This window comes from Aristolochia californica, unplaced genomic scaffold, assembly GCF_029961685.1.
Source record: "Aristolochia californica isolate CCGP_79_NKW_82.1479 unplaced genomic scaffold, dmAriCali1.0.hap1 SCAF_5, whole genome shotgun sequence".
Classification (NCBI taxonomy): domain Eukaryota; kingdom Viridiplantae; phylum Streptophyta; class Magnoliopsida; order Piperales; family Aristolochiaceae; genus Aristolochia; species Aristolochia californica.
Window position 1 is genome coordinate 39,899,538 of NW_027182214.1, and position 14,979 is coordinate 39,914,516.

Below are 14,979 nucleotides of genomic sequence, written 5' to 3' on the forward strand. Positions count from 1 at the left end.
AAACGAACAAAGTCATATGCTTTGACTTATCAAGCAGACAAGTTGGAATTGGTTGGTTATTCCGACTCCGATTATCAAGGATGTGTTGATACCCGAAAGTCTACTTCTGTTTTTATCTTTATGTTTGGCGGAGGTGCCATTTCTTGGAAAAGCAAGAAGCAAGACTGTGTCGCGCAATCAACCATGGAGGCAGAATATGTGGCTAAGAACTTAGCTACAAGGGAGGTTGTCTATCTTCGCAAATTCTTGCGAAGTCTTCTAGTGGTAGACTGTGTGGAGCGACCTATTCCTCTCTTTTGTGATAATGAATCTACTATTGCTATCACGAAAGATCCGAAGTGTCACTCCAATGCTAAACATATCGAAGGGAAATACCACTACATTCGAGACCTGTTGAGGAAGGAGGAAGTTGTTATTTATAAGATATCTTCTCCAGATAACTTAGCTGATCCACTAATCAAGTGTCTTCCCGTGACCAGTTTCACTTTCCATGTGGGAACATGGGTTTGATTTGTTTATAATTGATGAGACCAAGTGGGAGAACATTGTTTTGTATGCATTGTGGTCTCAATGATTTGTAATACTATGTATGTCATGACATTGTAATTTATATTCCATGGAATGATTTGGACAAAATGCATATGCTTTTGTGTGATAATATGAGTACTCAATGTATGCCATGAGATTCAGCTTCCCTATTAGGTATGCACTTGTATGTGTATATATGAGGGTCTCAATAGGGAATGACGGTTGAGTCTCTAAAATTGTCCAGGCCAATGGGACTGCATAGGCACAGTTTCCTTTACGGCTAATACTCATGCTGGTATAGAGCTTTACCCTGAGCTCCTCAGGTACTGAGTATGCTATGGACGGTGAGATGCCTTGATGTCCAGCTTTTCTATTAGGTATATACTTGTATGTATATACGTAAGGGTCTCAATAGGAAGGTAGGGTTGGATGTCTAAATAATTCAAGCCTATGGTACTGATTAGGCACAGTTACCTTAGTGGCTAATACTCGAACTGGTACAGAGCTTTACCCTGAGTTCAGGTCCGAGTATGCTATGAATGGAGACCGCTGAACTGGCAAATTTAACAAGTATGGATTTGGTTTATTCCCCAGCCTTGGATATCTAAGATATATATTGTGTAGGCCCGGGTTAACTACACATGTATATTAAAGTGCTTAAGGTAATGCCTATGGTCATGGTATAGTTTTATGTGTCAAAATTGATTTTTCATATTTTTTCGAAAATCGGAATTTGAAATGGATTTGAAACCAAGTGGGAGTTTGTTGGAATTATGGTTTCAAATATATAATTTATAAAATAAAATTACCATGATATTAAAGGCGTGGGGCCCACTTCTAGATGTTGTCATTGAATGTTTAGTACAGGGAATAATGGCCAGCACATCCCCCTGTAGAGGTAGATTCATTGGGTGCATTGACTAGACACATCCCTTGGGCATAAGGAGATGTATCTCTCTTGAGGGGATGTATCTCTCCTTAGGGGATGTATACCTCCTTAGAGGATGTATCTCTCCTAGGGGATGTATCCTTATGAATAGTCATAAGTGCCACACCCTTTGGAAATCTATAAATTCCTCCATGGTCTTACAAGTGAGGCTAAGGCTATTTGCACACCCAGTCTGGCTGAACGGGAGCAAGCTTATCACTTGTAAACGAATTAGAAAAGGTTATCTTGTGCACTTCAAGTTCAATTTATATTCTTCAAGATGAAAGGTACTCTCTCTTTATTCTTCTTATTTCAATTCTATAATATATATGTATAGTTTTCATGATAATGGAATTATGGAAGATTTAATATCTATTTTCTATGATGTTTATATTATTATTAGACATCAAGTCTAACAATTCTAACCTTCAAATGATTCTTGATGATCTAGAAAGTTAGTTTGACCTTATTTTACACTTTCTTGAGTTGAAATTTGATTGGATTGAGTGGATGTGAAACTTTATTTTAGAATTTATTGTTGCGTTAACTGTATCATAGCTAAACTTGTGCACTTAGAATTTACATCCATAAGTTGAGTTCAACAAATCATCTGGGCTATTCTTTTTCCAATAACAATTTTGGGGTTATTTACAATTAAGCTTATACTTTTAAATTTTTATTTGAGTTTGCAAATTGTGTTTGGACTTTAAAATCAATTGAATTTACATATCTTAAGTTATTTATCACTTTGGTAGGAGGGGTATAATTTGTGTTAAGTTATAAGCAAGCAACCCTTGAATGTACTACGTCAAGCCTTCGTAGGCAAGACCAAAAGTTCAACATACTCTTATTGTAAGGCCACTAACATTGAGTTGAGTTGGTGAAAATCCTAGGTGTGGATCAAGACTATTAAATCTAGTTGGTTATTGATAAGCCCTTTGTAGGTCTAGGATGGAGAACTTAGTTCGTTACACGAAAATCTCTTTTATGAGTCTAGGCTAGAGAGCCTAGTTGGCTGCTAAAAAATCCCTTTTGTGGGTCTAGGATAGAATGCTTAACTTGTTGTAATCCATGCCAGGGTGTGCTTTGTAAATTGGCTATTATAACTAATTGAGTAGCATAAATTTTAGTGAGGGTAGCAATGTAAAATTGACCCTTATGGCTCTTGATATAGATATCATTGAACTTTTGACATAATGAATTTAACTGTAAGACACACCTTAGTAGGCCAGAATGCCAAACTTGTTGGAATCCATGTCAGGGTGTGCTTTGTAAATTAGCTATTACGACTACTTGAGTAGATCTTTTGACTGTAGATGATAAGATTGTTATTATTTGCATTGAACTTAGTTTAAGATAAATTCGCAAATACAATTTGTCAGAAAACTTTAGTTAAAGGAAAGTTTTTAATAGAAAAAAATTTCAGTGGGAAAATTAATTAAAGAGAATAATTTTTTCGGTCATTTTGTCTTTCTATGGTGGCACAAATTATCCCTCAGGTTCTTGTGGCATTATCAATCAAATCTTAAGCTTTTGTAAACCTAAACATTCCTTAATGTCTCAGTCCTACTTACATACTAAACTAATTAGTCTTGGAAACGAAGGTACTGATAGCCAATATTAAGCCTATTTATCTATAAAATGTAACAAACACTGACAAGGGTAGTATCGGCCGATACTAACTTAATTTGAAGTAGATGGGATTATACGATGAGTTGCATATAGGTACAAGCTTTCGGTGTCAAGTTAGGTACTTCCCCGAAACTTCTCCACTAATGAATAACTAGCTGATTTCAAAATGGTCCATATTATCATATCGAAAACCGTTAAATTTGACTCAGTATATCAACAATTTTGTTAACGCTTGATGATTTATTAGTCCTAAGACAAGTGTGGAAGATAATATAGGAAAATACTCAAAGAATGCAATATAACAAAAAAAAAATCATGTGTTACTAAAATAATCTGACTTGTACATAACTTTGAATGTAATTACTAAAATACCCTTTATCAGTTCCTTAAGTTTTATAAAATAAACAAATATAATAGATCATATAGTTAATAATATAAAGTATATAATACAGGTTTGGCAATTTGTAGGAATAGTGGGTGTCATGTCACATCGGTGGTTCCATATTAGGTTAGCCACTTTTTTTAATAAGATTTGTTAGCTCATGGATGGGTCTTGTTAAAAAGTGTACTCCTCTTAATTAATATTAAACACGTTCACGTAGATCAACAGCATCAGTAGCGGCCAATATGATTCTATCCTTTTTGAGTGAGCCTCTGGAAAGTGAACTCGGAAACTGGTGAATTCATGTTCGTAGGAAAATCTCCGCTGCCAGAATTAAAGAAATCGTCTTCGATCTTTGTCGCTTGCTACGACTTGACGTCCACGAAGAGAATTTCTGAGCTTAAAAGAGCAAGCAACCTGATTTCGAATTACGCCCACGCAGCAGCAGAGTTGCAGTCTTCTGAAGATAAATCTCAAATCTCATCAAGTCGAGATAAAATGGAGCTTTTCAGACTGGAAGAACTCGTCGACAAGTAAACAACGAGGGCGTAGACGAACAATCGGATCATCGATATGGGTGAGTTTCTGAATGTCCATGTGCAAAGTCCGTTTTCTGATGGGATAGTGCAATTTTGTGGGAATTTTAGATCCCAAAAGGGAGGAAGATATTGATAACCAGAGTATCAAAATAAACAAATTTCAATGTAGTAAGAGAAGGGCATTTTGTTTTATAATTTATATGCGAGATAATAGTAATTTGAATTTCGATCCAGAATAATGCACTCTAATATTTAAATTTCTGTTCATCATAAATTTACTAAGTGAGTGGTATAAGCATAAGCTGATCCTCCGAATCCTAATTGATCCTGTTGAGAGAAGATCAAACTGAGAGTACAACTTATTTATATCAAAACCCATAATTCGAACCCACTTCTGGAAGTCTGCCATTTAACTCCAAACTTTTTAAATTGGGAAAGTTTGGCGTTGAATGGCAGGTTTTGATTCGAGACGTTTGTTTAAGTGTTTAACCCGATCTGCACCAACCGGTCTACCAGTCGCTCTCTCTCCACTCCACTGCAATGTCTCTATGATGAAAAAAGTAGGCCAGTTTCGTAATTGGACCGGTCCTTTTTCAGCATATTTTCAGATGATTAGAGCGCAATTGGATCGAATGATTCTTCATACCATCGTCGTTGGCCAGTGCCATTTTCGTCAATGTGGTTTTGCGGTGGGTAGAGAAAAAGCCACGGTTTTTCTTGCCATTAACGATTCCCGCTTTTTCAGTCCTCGTTGCGGGCTTTCCCTTTTCATTTCTCACTTCGCTCCAAAGGCATCGGTCTCGTCTGATTCATTTTATACATCTCTGCATTCCCCCCCGGTATGTGTCGGACTCAGTATTTTGTCTCTACAACTCGTGGGGTTCTATTTCATCGGTCCCTTGTAAAAAAATCCAGATTCTCTAAAGCCCCCTTTGTGTGCAGCGAAGCTTCCTCGGACAAGCCAATCTGAAAGTTTCTTGCAACGACCCATTTGGGTTCACGCTGCTGTCCGTGCTTCGTGTGTGTGGCTATTTCTTCTTGCCAAGGGCTCTCTGTTCTTGGGTTCTTTGTTTCTTCGGTTTTGGGCGTGCACTTCCACTTTCGAAATTTGCTTGGCTCAGTTGTGGAGGTTAGTACTCGTATTGCGTCGGTGAAGCAAATTCTGCCTTTAGCTTTTCTGGTGGGTTTGTTCTGTTTCGGTAGAACTGAGTCGTTTGATATTTTCAGTTGGAATTCTTTCCTAGGTGTGGAAATTTAAACTTGAACTGTTGCCTTTTCGTTGCAGTTTGTTTTTGAACTTGTAATATTTCGTTTTGTTTTTTATATCACCTCTTGGGAGTTGGCAACAGGGCAGAGATAGTAATTTATTCTTTATGTAGAAAATTTGTACATGAAGGACCATAATTTTAACTAACAAGGCATCTTTGGCACATCCGCCTCATTGCCTAACATGGTGACTTCCAAATGGAAGATCTACGAAAATGTGTAGTAGCTAAGGGCCTGCTTGAGAATGGAAGTCATTTTGTTGGGTAGGTATGATTTTTTTTTCTTCACGGGTACTAAGACTACCGATGGCAATTGGGATGCTGAGCTTTTAAAGCTGGATACTTGGTCTGCTGTGTCTTATATCTACTGGCAGATGCAGCTGTAGCTATCAAAAAATTTATCTGTTATACCATATGCCTCCTGTAAATAGCAGAAACAAAATAGAGAACCCTTTGAATTTTCTCTGTAGGTTGATCAGATTGCCCTTTATGTTATCACATTTTTAGGCGTCAATATGGTGGCTTTGTTAGATACTGAAAGCATTGGTCACTTAAGTGAACGCTGTTCTGATGGCTCTCACTAATTTAAACGAGATACAACTGGAAGCATCTTAACGACCTTTCCTGTCTTTTATCTAATTATTTGTTTTTCAGTAGGTGATCGATGACCTTCCTTTGAACTCTTCAAGGAGTCCGAAGCAGTGTCGATGGAGTTAGCTTCTCTCTACTACCCGCAAGTTCAAAAACAATGTCCAAGTGTGACAACCTGCCTCCTGCTTTTGTTCTTTCTATGCTGTTGCAGGACAACTATGTCAGATTCCCCATATCTGGTTGGACTTGGAAGTTATGACATCACAGGACCTGCAGCAGATGCGAATATGATGGGATATGCAAATGCAGAACAGATTGCATCTGGAGTACACTTCAGGCTGCGGGCTCGCACCTTTATTGTGGCAGAGCCTCAGGGCAATCGTGTTGTATTTGTAAATCTTGATGCTTGTATGGCATCACAAATCGTAACAATTAAAGTGCTTGAAAGACTGAAGTCCAGGTATGCCACTGTGCGTGCATGTGTCTATGTGAATAGTTATAACTCATAAAAAGGTTATCTCCAGTAGTTACTGAAAATTTTCTATAAAAACCACTTTGCGACTATGTTTTATCTTCCATCATAGGACATACAGCGCCTGAACAACATCTTGAACCCAAATTTGTTGATGGTGCCTCATGGATCTGATTTTTCCTGTGTTTTTGGTTTTATGAAGCCCTGATTCTGGCTTTTTAAGTTAATCTCATTCTTGTCAGTGTCCAACTTCCTCAAGAATCTTGTTTTGTGTTTGACAGGTATGGCAACTTATACAATGAACAAAATGTTGCTATTACTGGTATCCACACGCATGCTGGGCCTGGAGGCTATCTTCAGTATGTTGTATATATTGTAACCTCTCTTGGATTTATACGTCAATCATTTGATGTCATTGTTGATGGTATAGAAAAGAGTATTGTACAAGCTCATGAGAATCTCCGTCCTGGTTCTGTGTTTGTTAATAAAGGTACATACTTTTTTTTGTATTGTTTCTGTGCTAGAGTCAAGCTATGAAGATTTTGCTTCCAAAATTTTTTGTTCTTTTTGCCTTATATTGATTAACATCATGATCAGTCTCTTACTGGTGGCTCTGTGGTTCACAGGGGAGATCTTAGATGCTGGTGTAAATCGCAGTCCTAGTGCTTACCTCAACAATCCTTTGGAGGAACGAAATCTGTATAAATATAATGTTGATAAAGAAATGACTATGTTGAAATTTGTTGATGATGAATGGGGTCCTGTAGGTAGTTTTAACTGGTTTGCAACTCATGGAACTTCAATGAGTCGTACAAATTCATTAATAAGTGGTGACAATAAAGGGGCAGCCGCACGCTTTATGGAGGACTGGGCACAACAGAATGGTTTTGGTGGAGGAGCCAAAAGCTTGTACCTTGATGTTTATGGTACCACTCTTGGTAAATTGCCTGGAATTCCCCGAAGGGTCTCTAACATAATTCCTGATGTACATGAAAGTCGTAAGTTTGCTACTTCTTATTTTCTTGAGATTTTACCTTATAGATAGAAAACTGGTGTTTATCAGATGCCTTGCAGATCATAAACTGATGGAGCTTGCGGCTTCCTTTGAAAGTGCTGGGGGCAGGCCAGCAACAAGATTTCTCAGTGTTAAACATCGTGTAAGGAGCTCTCACAGCCAAGGTCAGAGGCCAGGATTTGTGTCTGCATTTTGTCAATCAAATTGTGGAGATGTCAGTCCAAATGTGCTTGGTGCATTTTGCATAGACTCTGGACTACCTTGTGATTTCAACCACAGCACTTGCAATGGAAAGAATGAGTTGTGCTATGGGCGTGGCCCGGGGTAATTTTTTATCTATTCTTTTTTTTTAGCCATATATTATCTTTCTGAAGTCAACACACTGTTACTAAATGATGTCTGTTTCTGTTAGTTATCCAGATGAATTTGAAAGCACACGTATCATCGGGGACAGACAATTGAGGAAAGCTGTAGATCTTTTTAGTAAAGCCAAAGAGCAGTTAAAAGGAAAAGTTGATTATCGGCACACTTACATTGATTTCTCAAAACTTGAGGTTGCTCTTCCTTCTGGTAAAGTAGTCAAAACATGCCCTGCCGCCATGGGTTTTGCTTTTGCTGCTGGAACAACTGATGGTCCAGGAGCTTTTGATTTCAAGCAAGGAGATGATACGGTATGCTTAGAAAATTAATTGGTCCTCTGCTTTCTTTCCAATATGTATTACAAATTGGGTTTTTAGAAATACCACAGAAAAAAACTTTGGAAATTAATAAAAAATGAAGAAATGAAAACATAAAGATTTAGCTGCAACGATCATCCTTCATGTAAAACCAAAAAGACCATCCAAAAAATTATAAATCATGGTGCTGCTGGATAATTAGCATCACTGAATGGTTGTGCTTTGGCTGCTGGAACAGCTGATGCTCCAGGTCCTTTTGATTTCAAGAAAGAGAGGTAAAACAGTGAGCTGTGCAAATTGATGGGCCTTCTCTGCTTTCTTACCAGTACTGTAACAATTTGACTTTTTGGAAATATCATTAAAATATTTTTTATGAAATTAATAGAAAATGGACAGACAAAACTTGAAAAGTTTAGTGACAATTATCATCCTTTATGTAAAACATGGTCTTGCTTAAAGCAAGATGAACATTATAATCTCATACTCATGCAATCAACAAGGCATTGCTGGTAACAAACATTTTCTGAATCTATTTTTTCTACATTTATAACATGGTATCAAGATGTCAAGTTCAATGATAATATAGATTGTGTAAATTTATTTTTAAATGATAATTGTGGAGTCCATGTGCTACTTTTTAATTGTCTGACATACATGTTTCAGGGCAATCCCTTCTGGAGATTGGTGCGGAATGTACTTAAAACCCCAGGTAAAGAGCAAGTTGAATGTCAGAAACCGAAGCCCATTTTGCTTGACACAGGTGAAATGAAAGTACCATATGAGTGGGCGGTGAGTAGAATCCTCCCTTTCTCTGTCTGTTCTTGATTGACGCTGATGTTGCGGTATGTTTAGCAATTGACTTTGATAGTTTTGTCGAGATTTTTATATGAATACTTTTATGCAAGATGGGCTTCCCAGGTTTGCTCAAAGGGTTTGAAATGCACCCAATATAGGGTTTGGTTTTTTTATTGTGTATTTACTATTTGGTATTCTGTCTGATTTGTTTTGATGTTTGAAAGAGACTTGTTTCTACCAAATTTGGTCGCTTTTTTTATTCATTTGTACTTATCATACGTCTTATATCTACAAAAAATATTCTATATTTTGCAAGTCAGTGATCAAAAAAGATATTCACATTTGGTGGTGACAAGTGTATAATGTCTTTATATCTTCAGCCCTCGGTGCTTCCAATCCAGTTACTGCGAATAGGACAGATGGTCGTTCTCAGTGTTCCTGGAGGTAGTGGACCCCCTCATTCTTCAAGATATACTCTCTCTCTCTCTCTCTCTCTCTCACGCACACACACACAGACACTAACTCTGAGTTCATTATTCAACAATCGGTAGCCCTTTGTAAATGAAAGCCTTCTCTTGGAGCCATATCTTATTATTGCATTTATTGATAATTCTGTTTCCTGTTTTATCGCTTTTCTTTGACAGAGTTCACTACAATGGCTGGAAGGCGTCTCCGTGATGCTGTTAAGACAGTTTTAGCCCAAGGTGGAGATGGAGAATTTGATAAAAAATTTCATGTAGTTATTGCTGGGCTGGCAAATACGTACTCTCAGTATGTGACCACTTTCGAGGAATACCAGATTCAGCGATATGAGGTCTGTGAACATTATATCCATCCCTGTATTTACAATATAAAAGTTTATTACAGTGATAAGCAGTGTTTGCAATAATCTTAGATGATGGATAAGATCTCTTATGTATTCATGTGACAAGATGTTTCTTCAAGTTTAAAAAAGAAAATAGATGCATCTTTTATCTATCTAATTTAACTTGTTAAGTCCCATATATTTTGTGCTGAAATTGTCCATCTCATGTCTTAGATGAAAACATTCTAGAATGCTTCCATCCTCAGTTCCTGAATTGGTGTAGGCTATTCATATGGCTTCATACTATTAGAAAGAGAAACTGTATTTTTTTGGCCAAATACTCATCATCAGTATAGAATCTGAACTGTAATTAATTTCATGTAATTTGTTATTGTACATTGTCTTGAACTCCAGGGAGCCTCAACATTGTATGGACCGCACACACTAAGTGGATACATTCAGGAGTTTAAGAAGCTTGCAACAGCTCTTCTGAATGGCCAGCAAGTTGAACCAGGTCCAGCACCTCCAGATCTCTTGGGCAAACAAATTGAATTACTCTTACCAGTGGTTGCCGACGCAACACCAATAGGTGTGAAGTTTGGGAATGTTAGATCAGATGTGCCACAGAATAGTACTTTCAAGCGAGGTGATACTGTTACTGTCACATTTTGGTCTGCTTGCCCTCGGAATGATCTGATGACCGAAGGCACATTCTCCCTCGTGGAAATCTTCAATAAATCCACTCAGACGTGGGTTCCGGCCTACGATGATGATGATTTCTGTCTAAGGTTCAAGTGGTCGAGACCAAGGAAATTGAGTGCTCGTAGTGAAGCAACTATTGAGTGGAGAATACCCGAGACTGCAATTTCAGGTGTCTACAGGATAAGACATTTTGGGGCCTCAAAAAGTTTGTTCCGGTCTATTCACCATTTTACTGGCGCCTCTCGTGCCTTTGTTGTTGTATAGTGAGGCGTTTGAACTGGTGTTTCATCACTGTCTCGTTCATAGCATTCGAACTGCTGCGTTTGACTGCAATACTGAAGTTCCTCTAATTAGGCCATCATCTCCTGCAGGGTGACTCTCCTCTTGCTAAGTGATTATGTATGATTGTAAATAAGAATATAGTGCTTGTTATTAAATGGAGTAATTGATGACCAGTGTCTCTGGAGGGACGTTTCATGACTGCACTGTGGCGAAAATTTTGTTGAGATTAGAAGATCTTTGTAATCAAACTAACAAAGGGTGCTGTCTTTCAAACGATGGTGGGAGAGGCCGCCCTTGCCCTCCTGGCGGCTGGATTCCTTCGTTGCTGTTACCATTTAGGGATGGGAAGGCATTTAGGGTCTTTTGGAACCCCTAGAAAAGAAAAGAAATGGACAAAGAAAGTGTTTGGAAGAAAGTTTTATTGGGGTGATTTGGAATCTTGGACATTTCATCTGTCCCTTTCTTCGTTGTGCCCTATATCTTCCTCAACCGAGCTCCTTCCCTTTGACGAGTGAGAGAAAGCTCATTCCCTCTCTCATTCTCTCCCATTCTTTGGCCTCTCGTCTCTTGTCTTCCAAAGTTGATTTCATCAATCAGTTGTTGTAACATTGACGAGAACACTCCATGTCCCCGTCCGCGGAAAAGCTCTTTCAAAGACATTTCAAATCTCCCTCCTTTGATCACCCGGATCCTTGAAGAAGCTTATCATGCCCAATGTCCACTGGTCATAGCCTAACTCCATCTTGATCTCCACTGAATACATGCCGAAAATGTAACTCGCACTTGCGACTTCCAAGATCAGCAAATAGGTGAAGACCATGAACCATCGCCTCTTGATCACCTGCAACAACAAAATCAACCCACATGGCGCAACCATGGCTGCCGTCGATTAGCTCTGTTTGTCCCACACTTCAATTGTCTTCTCAGAGTCTCGCAAGCAAGAAAGAGTAAGATTCACAGAAGGAGATACATTTTCAACTTATTTTCCCGTTCCATGGACGAATAAATACTAACTCATCCGATCATTTCCCCAAATACCAGAAGAACAGGATAGATGAGAATGTCTTCGAGGGTTAATACTCAAATTTGGACATTTTGACAATTGGTCTTACGGGTTAACAGGAATGAGATTAGGGTGGCGAGACAGCCCAGTCTGGAATTTTCCCATCTTGAAGCAGGTAAAAATAGAAAACGAGCAAATGTTATTGGAAATGTGTAAATGATCATTTAGATAATGTTTGCTGATAAGTAAGGGCTATTGGCTTAAATTTTAGCCTAGTTCATTGTTGTCTATTCTTTCATTAAGCATTTTAAGTACGGCTAAATTCACTTCCATCATAAAGTTGTTCATGTCATTAAGCATTAAGCAGTTGTCTAAATCCACTTCCTCCTGTCTATTCTTTCATTATTTGGTGATAAGTTAGGGACATTTCAAATCTCCCTCCTTGATTTGGCTTCTATGGTGTGGAGGGGAGGACACCCCTTCTTTGTTTAAGTAGATCATTTACTTTTGTAATCTCCCATAGATAATGATGAAAAAAGTTTTGAGGTAGCAAGTACAAAATTAGCATTACAGATACCATTCATTGCAGATACCATTTATGATAATTTGCAACCTTCCACTCATTTTGAATGGCTTTTATGCTAGTCTTGGAACTTTGAGAAACCATCTCATGTTGTTGCCAACAAGCTTCCCTCCTTGAGGATGTGTATCGTTTTTTGTAAGGCTTTTGACTACATTATTTTTGTGCATTGATTCGTACTATTTGTGGTATGAGCAATTTGAACTTACTGAAATTTGGTCTTATCTTTGTTATTGTTGTTTTTTTGGACAACGGAAATTTATTCAGAATCATTGTAGCCTTGGACTTCCTATTCCTTTGAAATGGGAACTGGTTGAGGCTCTACTGGTAGAGGTAGAGGGTCTATCCTGTTCGAGGGAAAAACTTGATCTAGCATTGGTGATTACTAGTTTTCCTTCTATCTCTTTTATGGTTTTTGGGGAAAGGGGAATGTGTCTGGGTGCCAAAGGTTGGACTACCCATTCAGTTGGCCAAGCTAACTCTTGGGGGTCGAGTTTTTCTATGGTCAAGTTTTCAGAATAACCAATATTTTTTGCTAATTCTGTGATTTTTTTTTTTAATCTTTAACTGGAATCTTTCTAGTGTTGATTTTTCTGGCCACTACACATATAAGTATGCGCATAACTCGTCTTCCTGGTTGAATTCCATTTTTCGACCAGTTGTCTATGTAAATTTTTAGGGACAAGGTATCCTATATATGTTTGTCATTTAAATCTATTTGTAGATTGGGCCAGTTTATAAAGGAAACTGGGCCTAATCCTAAATTTGCTCTAACTCCTCCAAGTAGGGTTTTTTCAAAATTATTCCTCACTGAGTTATCTATGATAACTGCTATGAAGGATAAATTTTGGTTGATTTGTATTAAGGGGTCTAATCCTATACGAAGTAGTCGATAATGGACATATTTGAATCGTTTTAGTTTTACTAAGTCTGATTCACTTAATAACCTGTAGCAGAAGGTACCTGAGTCGGTATCCTGTATTTCTACAGATATTTCCTTCTGGAAGACAAAATATTTCTTTTGGAACTCAATCCAATTTCTATTGTAGACTTCAGTTATCCAAGGGATAATAGGAATCTCTATCCTTGTTTGCCATAGACCAAGAATTCCTTAGACACCATGATTTCCTCATTAATATAGATGGATCAATTGATTTTCCTCTCTGTGGACTTGATAACTTGCCCCATGGTTGAAAAATCAGATGCAGTTTCTACACTGAATGAAGTCACTAGTGAGAGGGCAAAAAATTGACCAAATACCTTTCCAACTTGATTGAATTGAATAAAAAATCAGTTTTCTTTTCTTTTTCTTTTCCTTGTGCATCCAAACAATGTTTATTTTTTGTTTTCTCTCTTATTTTCCATGGGCATCCGAACAAGAAAAAATAAACTTCTAATCTTATCTCTTTCTCTTTTTTTTTCCATTTATTTTATGTTCTTTTTTTTTCTAGGGGTTCCAAACAAACCCTTAGGGTGTGAGAAGATAGACTTTTGATAGATTTATTTTATCTCTTCTCATTGAGATAACATTGTTACTAGTAGTTCATTCAAAAAGTCAAATTATAGGGAGGAAGGAGAGAGAGAAAGAGAGAGGAGGGAAGCCCCCTGAGTCTAGCAATTCATCATCGAGCTGTGAAGTGCAAGAAGAAGACCTTGATCCCTATTGGAAACAGTTGACTGAACTCAACCCAACCCAAACCTGGGACCATGTATATACTCTGCACTATCACACACTCATCAACTAGCTCATCAGTGTCTTCTACCGCTCACACCACCACTACATAACATCCTATTAAAAACATAATAACAAAATAATAATATTTCTCTTCGTTAAAACATAATATATAAATAAATAAATCTTGAAGTCATAATCATACTTATACATTATTCTCCGAATCATTCATTCAATTCGAGCAGCGATTGATGAGTAATCTTAAATTTCTCAATCTCATACATATTTTACCCTACAAATTTTAAAATACAATAGTGTGTGCTACATGAATAATAAAATAAAATAAAACATATTTCAAGCTCAATACATACCATCTCATTGCGAATGTGGATGAATGACTTTTAGTGTATTATGTCAAACTATTTGTTTTCTCATATTTTCGACATTTACTCGAGAATGTTTGTGCATTTTAGAATTACACAGTATTGGTATTATTTAATGTAATTGAAGTTTTTATACTTGACCTCACGATTCCAATTACCTAAAACATTTCCCCTTCAAAGAAATATCGACACAATTACTGCCAGTCATGTAGTAGGCGTATCTACTTGGAGTGCATCTCAGAAAACCCTATTAGTACACACACTACAAGGACAACACATCTTGTAATTTGAATACCAAGGATTTTTTTTATGCACTTAAAGGCTAGTTGAGAACAATCTTGGTCCAAATTTTGTGCAATTTTCACTTTAACACTAATATGTTTCACACACAAATTAGACATCAATGACAACCTTCGACCTGACTATGAGATTCTTAATTTTAGACAAGAGATGTCCCAAACTACAACTCCCAAATCACATCCAACTTCTTTGTTCACTTGAATTCGTGACTCCACCTCACCCATTCAAGACTCGGAATTGTTTACTACTGTATGGTTACAATTTAAGGCATTTGTCGAATTTCAATAACATCTCCTTACAATTAAAGACATTCAAGATGTTATATCAACATTATTTGTTAATGTGTATACACCATACTTTGTTGTCAAAATACAGTGCATACTAGTGAACAAATGATATAATAAATCAAGGGGATGCATCCAAAATCC

At 37.4% G+C, this 14,979-nt stretch overlaps 1 protein-coding gene across 1 annotated transcript; it reads left to right on the plus strand.

Moving 5' to 3' along the window:
- The first annotated feature begins 3,733 nt into the window (after nt 1-3,733).
- On the plus strand, nt 3,734-10,833 carry LOC137966172 (neutral ceramidase 2-like). Its single transcript, XM_068812718.1, has 10 exons — nt 3,734-4,047; nt 5,929-6,325; nt 6,619-6,827; nt 6,964-7,335; nt 7,412-7,676; nt 7,765-8,023; nt 8,693-8,818; nt 9,205-9,268; nt 9,469-9,638; nt 10,044-10,833. The coding sequence occupies exons 2-10, from the start codon at nt 5,982-5,984 to the stop codon at nt 10,593-10,595; spliced, it is 2,361 nt and encodes a 786-aa protein (XP_068668819.1). The 5' UTR covers nt 3,734-4,047; nt 5,929-5,981; the 3' UTR covers nt 10,596-10,833.
- The last annotated feature ends 4,146 nt before the right edge of the window (nt 10,834-14,979 follow it).

What these genes read in the sequence shown, in the direction of transcription:
- LOC137966172 (XM_068812718.1), top strand. Translation starts at nt 5,982, where the DNA reads ATGGAGTTAGCTTCTCTCTACTACCCGCAAGTTCAAAAACAATGTCCA. An exon ending in TGCTATGGGCGTGGCCCGGG is followed by an intron (nt 7,677 to 7,764) that starts GTAATTTTTTAT and finishes TGTTTCTGTTAG; the next exon opens with TTATCCAGATGAATTTGAAA. An exon ending in CGTTCTCAGTGTTCCTGGAG is followed by an intron (nt 9,269 to 9,468) that starts GTAGTGGACCCC and finishes TTTCTTTGACAG; the next exon opens with AGTTCACTACAATGGCTGGA.